The sequence below is a fragment of the Cricetulus griseus genome, chromosome X, assembly GCF_003668045.3.
Source record: "Cricetulus griseus strain 17A/GY chromosome X, alternate assembly CriGri-PICRH-1.0, whole genome shotgun sequence".
Lineage (NCBI taxonomy): Eukaryota > Metazoa > Chordata > Mammalia > Rodentia > Cricetidae > Cricetulus > Cricetulus griseus.
The window spans coordinates 122,852,495-122,858,837 of record NC_048604.1 but is presented as its reverse complement, the minus strand read 5'-3'; the positions used below and the strand labels follow the sequence as shown (position 1 = coordinate 122,858,837).

Sequence of the window (6,343 nt, the reverse complement as noted above, 5' to 3'; positions counted from 1 at the left end):
AGATTTATGCCAACTTGACACAAACTTAGTCATCTGAGAGGAGGGAACCTCAACTGAGAAAATGCCTCCATAAGACTGGGCTATGGGCTAGCCTGCAGAGCGTTTTCTTAATCACTGATTTATAGGGGAGGGTCCAGCCCATTGTGGATGGTACCACCCCTGGACTGTTGGTCCTGAGTTCTATAGACGGATCAAGACATGGGGAGCAAGTCAGCAAGCTACACTATTCCATGGCCTCTGCATTATTCTTGTCGTATTTGAGTTCCTGCCCTGACTTCCTTCAGTGATGGACTACAGTGTGGAAGTGTAAGCCCAATAAACCCTTTCCTCCCCAACTTTTTTTTTGGTCATGGTGTTTAGTTGCAGCAATAGAAACCCTAAGTAAGACACAAGTCATGGCCCACAAAAGGAACCTGAGGCCCAGTGTCAGGTGAGCTCATTCTCAGTACATAATCTGGAAAGAAACTACTGTCCCTTTGGGAGGCTGCTGAGGGGTATCCAAGGACCTCTTGAGGCTCTGATGTTTAATACATTACTCAAACACAAACAACATTACTTAAACAAACTCAAAATGATATCAACAAATGCATACATTCAATCTACAAAATGAGAGTTGGGTTACCAGAGTTAACATAGACAGAGATGGCCTGGGATTCTGAGGCCTCCCAGAGCCTGATGTGAAGGCTTGGAAGCCATTTTTTCAGTAGGTTCTTACTTACCTGAGATGTAGTGATGTCAAAGGCTCTGAGCTTGAGTTAGAGTAGGAAGGGAATTTATTTGCAGGGCAGTCAAGCCAGGCAACGCTAAGGGTCCCAAGTCTTCTTACCAAGTCCATGGTGAGATTGGCAGGTTTGTTTAAAGATGACCAGCACCTGCCCTTCAGGCCCCGCTCTCCCACATTTCTACCTCACAGATTCAAGCCCCACTCTCCCACATTTCTACCTTACAGATTCAGTCCACTATCATCTCCTATGTCCCTTCTCCCCACCCCCATCTCAACCCACTCCCTTGCCCCATTTTCTACCTTCACATATTCCTACTTCATAATTCCAACTCTCTCCTCCCCCCACCTTCCATTACCTCCACACACTCCTACCTCATAATCCAAACTTCAACTCTCCCATATTCCATTAACTCCACACACTCCTACCTCATAATCCAACCTTTTCTTCTCCCCACCTTCTCTACCTCCCCACCTCGGCATACCCTAATCTCAAAATCCCAGCCCTCTTCTCTCACTCCCCCATATCCTTACCTCACACACATCACCTCCCCCATTTCCATCTTTCTGAATCCTGCCTGACATCTACACCCTCCCAGACACACCTTCCTCCATCCCCTGCCTCTGGACCTCACACCGATGTCCACATCTTTCCCCACCCCCTGACCTCTCTCTTGTCTGCTCCCACCCCTCCCTTCTGCCAGATCCCAGTCACCTGACCTGTCCCTTAAGAGGTAAGAAACATGTCACCATGTTACATTTACTGAATTTTATTCTTTGAAGATAAGACTTAGAAACAATTCATCATTTTACATTTAACTTTATTTGAAGATATGACAATTAAAAATCCCAATCCCTTCTCTCCCTTTTCCCCCCATCCACAGGCCTCTTCTTCTTTTTTGTTTTTGTAACCAACCAAAGGTCCAAGGTCATTCTTTTAGCTTGATGTAGGAGCCAATGCAGATGTCAGGGGAGGGGTGGGTGGCTCACATTGCCTCCATTATTTGGGCCTCCCTTTCGTAGATGTTAGGGATCAGACCCATAGGAGAGTTGATCATGTGGACAGTATTCTTACTAAATAGCTTGAACTCGTAATGAATAAGTTGCTCCCAAAAGCCGTTGTTGGGACGGATGACGGGACGGCAGGACTTGGTCCAAGTATGTGCATCCAGCAGGGTCATGGTGTGGTATTTCATGAGATAGGCAAGGCAGAGGGCTGCCGATCGGCTCACTCCTGCGGCACAGTGCACCAGTGTGCGGCCATTCCTCATTTCGACGCCGTGGATGTGATCAGCTATGGGGTCGAAAAAGTCATAGAGGTAGGAATTGGGAGCATCGCTTACCGGCACTTGCACGTACTGAATGTCTTCAAAGAATGTGTTCACTACTTCTACCGAGGCGTTGATAACCGTGGTGATGTGGTTGTTGGACAGAGTGAGTTTGTCGTTAGCGACCAGAGCATTACTGATAAAAAGGCTGCTAGTTATTTGAGAGAGGCCATAAATATTATCATGTTGGATAGCCTGAGACGAAAGGAAACAAGATGCTGTTGTCATCAAGGCGTCAGGTCAGCTGTCTCTCTCCACTAGGTTCTAGGGCACCAGCCTCTGCAACTATAAGAAAGCCGCTGCTCTGCTGAAATCTCAGGCAGAGGTATGCGGTATTGCCGTCCAAGCACCAGTCTTTAACCTGTCTCCTCCTTCACTACCCAGGCGTCACAAAGGTCACCAATCTGTCTCTCTCCCCCAGTGCCCAGGCGTCACAATCCCCAAAGGCACAAGGCTCAGCTTTCTAGGGCAAAGGTAACTTTAGCTGCCCCCTAGCTAGGTGGTTACAGTCCACCAGCACCTCTTTCCCTCTTCCTCTCCCTTCTGGTTTTCTCTTTCCCCTTTAGTTTTTCTTTTCTCCTTCCTTCCTTCCTTCCTTCCTTCCTTCCTTCCTTCCTTCTTTCCTTCCTTCCTTCTTTCCTTCCTTCCTTCCTTCCTTTCCTTCCTTCCTTCCTTCCTTCCTTCCTTCCTTCCTTCCTGCCTTCCTTCCTCCTCCCTCCCTTCCTCCTTCCTCCCTCCCTCCCTCCTTCCTTCCTTCCTTCCTGCCTTCCTTCCTTCCTCCTCTCCCTCCCTCCCCCTCCCTCCCTCCCTCCCTCCTTCCTTCCTTCCTTCCTTCTTCCTCCCTCCCCTTCCTCCTCCCCTCCCTCCTCCCTCTCTCTTTCTTTTTGCAGTTGTTTGTATTTGAGACAAGCTCTCAACAAGCTTCCCCAGGGATTGGGAGTTCAGGCCTGCTGGCACAACCATGTCCAGTCCCCAATTCTTCTTCATAGTGTATAGTTGATTTTTGAGACAGGGTCTCAGGTATTCCAAGCTGATCCTGAATTCATTATGTAGTCAGATGTTCTTGAACTTCTGTTCCTACTGCCTTTACTTACCTTCTGAGGATTGAGATTACAGGCTTAAACCCATTTACAGTTCTGGCGACTGAATCTAGGGATTCATGAATGCAAAACATGCCCAGCCTTAGTCATTTTTAAAAACACTTTGATTTTTTTGCCTTTGAAAATGTTCTATTACAACATATCTGATTTATGCTTTAGTTATTCTGCCACACTGAACATAACAACTATGGATGTTTCTATTTCATTAATGCTCAAGAACAGATATTATACTTTCCCTAGAGAGCCGTAGTTTCATAGTTGAAGTTGTAGCACCTTTGGCTCATGTGATGTGGTGATTGTTACAAAACTGCTGCAAGAATAGGGGTTGGCTGTGCTTGGTGGAGCTGCCATGCACTTGATTGTCAATTGTAAACACAGAATTTTGTTCTTGCTTACAAATACATTAGAGCAGGTTGTAAGGAAGCATGGCTAATAGATCTCTAGTGGTCAGTTGTGACTAATTCAGCTGTGGCACTGTTCAGCCACACACACCTCTCAGTTGATTTATCTCTGCTTTATTTTTAGTCCTGAAAACAGTAGCTCAAGTCATTTCATCTGCTTTCTTTAAAAGCACACCCGCACAAGTCATTTTGATTCTCACCAAGATGTCCTGTCAATAATTATTAAAACATTCTGGAAAAAGTTCATGTCACCTTATAGTTAGGCCAAAAATTTTAAAATTCTACCCCCGAGACTTGCATTTGCTTTCAGTTATAATTACCTTATAGTTTGACTGAAATTGTAAAGAATATCTTAAAACAAATTCATTGTTTCATAGACAATCCAGAGATAACTCATAGTCTTCATTTTCATTTTGTCATCATTAAAAAATATTTATTATTAGTCTGCATGTGTGCACGTGCGTGCGTGTGTATGTGCGTGCGTGTGTGTGTGTGTGTGTGTGTGTGTGTGTGTGTGTGTGTGTGTGTAAGGTCACACATGCCATAGTGTGCATGTGGAGATCAGGGGACACATTTGAGAGAAGCAGATCAAACTTAGGCCGCCAAGCTGGTACTACAAGTGCCTTTCCTCACTGAGCCATCTAACTTGCCTATCATCATGAAAAAAGATGAAACAGCTAATATCATCATAATGATCAAGGAAATGATAACCTCAGGATGCAACACAATTTTCCTTTCTTCAGATGTGCTAATCACATTTTTTTGGGGGGGGGTTTGAGACAGGGTTTCTCTGTGGCTTTAGAGGCTGTCCTGGAACTAGCTCTTGTAGACTAGGCTGGTCTCGAACTCACAAAGATCCGCCTGCCTTTGCCTCCTGAGTGCTGGGATTAAAGGAGTGCGCCACCAATGCCTGGCTAATCACATTTTTTATTTTACTTAAATTATTAGTTCCCACAAAATGAAGAAAATAAAATATAATGCAAATACTAAATAAATATGAGAACTGCTTTTTGGGATATCTCAATTTCACTAAAGTTATTTAAAAAGGATTACTCTAGGACAGGATGTATATGTATATTTATAACTCAGTGATTGAATATGTGCTTAAAATGCAGAAGGCCCTGAGTTCTATCCCTAGTGCCAAAAATAACAAAGAAAACAATAATAAAATAAAAAGGCTTATGTTGAGATACAGTGTATTCTATATAGTAATAGGAAGACCTGATAAAGCATTAGACTCCAATGATTTCAAAATTATGACTACTGAAACTTGTAAATGTAGCATAGTTTACCAACATAAATTCAGACCTGTTTTCCTTTTTTATTATCATTTTTTATTTGAATTAGAAACAAGATTGATTTACATGACAATCCCAGTTCCCTTCTCCCTCCCATCCTCCCCTACCACCCCACAACTAAAACCCTACCTATCACATACCCTTTCTTCTATTCTTCCCCTGACTCAACTTTTCTGCTCTCTCATGACCTCCGCATCCTTCTTTTCTTCCCTTCTCATTCTCCTAGCTCCCCCCTCTTCCCATGCTCTCAATTTGCTCAGGGGATCGTGACCCTTTCCCCTTCTCCAGGGGACAATGTTTGTCTCTCTTAGGGTCCTCCTTGTTTACTAGTTTCTCTGGCAGTGTGGATTGTAGGCTGGTAATCCTTTACGCTATGTCTAAAATTCACATATGAGTGAGTACATATCATGTTTGTCAGACCTGTTTACAAAAGACACTCGTGACCAGTATTAAACAAACTGTTATATTCTTTCAGCCGATATTCTGTCTTAGTTATTGCTCTATTGTTGTGAAGAGACCATGACCAAGGCAACTCTTTTTGTTTGTTTGTTTGTTTTTTTTAGACAGGGTTTCTCTGTGGCTTTGGAGGCTGTCCTGCAACTAGCTGTTGTAGACCAGGCTGGTCTCAAACTCATAGAGATCTGCCTGCCTCTGTCTCCCAAGTGCTGGGATTAAAGGCATGTGCCACCACCGCCCGGTGACAAGGCAACTCTTATAAGAGAAAGGCAACCTGCCAGCAAGAAGGTCATCACTAGATTTGGGCCTGTGAACTTGGACCTCTAGAGCCATGAGCTCAAATCAATCTCTTTTCTTTATAAGTTAGCAACTCATGCTATGGTATTCTGTTACCAGCAGCAGAAGATAGGTTAATTCAGTTAAGTGACATTATTTAAGTCTCTCTATTGCAAAGGGAATTTTTCTGCTTCATAATTAATATGGGAGAGGTTAGGTGCTACCATCTTTGCAGGACCATCTTCTGGATAGGATTTTATTTATCTTTTAAATACTAGTTTCGTATTTTTTTAAAGTTAATTATATTTGTTTGGTGTGGGCATGTGCACATGTGTGAAGGTGCTCTTGTAAGGTGTTGGATTTCCCTGGAGTTTGAATTATAGGCTGTTTTGAGTCAATCGATGTGGGTGCTGGGAACTGAATTTGAGTCCTTTGCAAAAGCAGCAAGTGCTCATAACTACCTAGTCATCTCCTAGGTCCTGGAGTCAAGACTTTGAAGGATGGCCAGTTTCCCAGTGGACAAGGAGGAGGAAAATATTTTCAATAGTAAGAGGAAAGTAAATAGGGCAGTGGTGCCTTTAATCCCAGAATTCAGGAAGCAGAGGCAAACAGATCTCTGAGTTCAAGGCCAGCCTGGTCTACAAAGTGAGTTTCAGGACAGGATCCAAAGCTACATAGAGAAACCCAGTCTCAAAAACAAAATAAAAACCAAAAAACAAAAAACCCACAAAAAAGCAACGTGGTCATTCACACTTTTGGGGCT

General features: G+C 43.6%; 1 protein-coding gene across 1 annotated transcript; it reads right to left on the bottom strand.

Annotated features, from left to right (window-relative positions):
* Nucleotides 1–1,707: 1,707 nt before the first annotated feature.
* Nucleotides 1,708–2,277, bottom strand: LOC100755361 (dual specificity phosphatase 21). The gene has a single exon (XM_027433119.1). The coding sequence runs from the start codon at nucleotides 2,275–2,277 to the stop codon at nucleotides 1,708–1,710; it is 570 nt and encodes a 189-aa protein (XP_027288920.1).
* Nucleotides 2,278–6,343: the final 4,066 nt, after the last annotated feature.

What these genes read in the sequence shown, in the direction of transcription:
- LOC100755361 (XM_027433119.1), bottom strand. Translation starts at nt 2,277, where the DNA reads ATGACAACAGCATCTTGTTTCCTTTCGTCTCAGGCTATCCAACATGAT.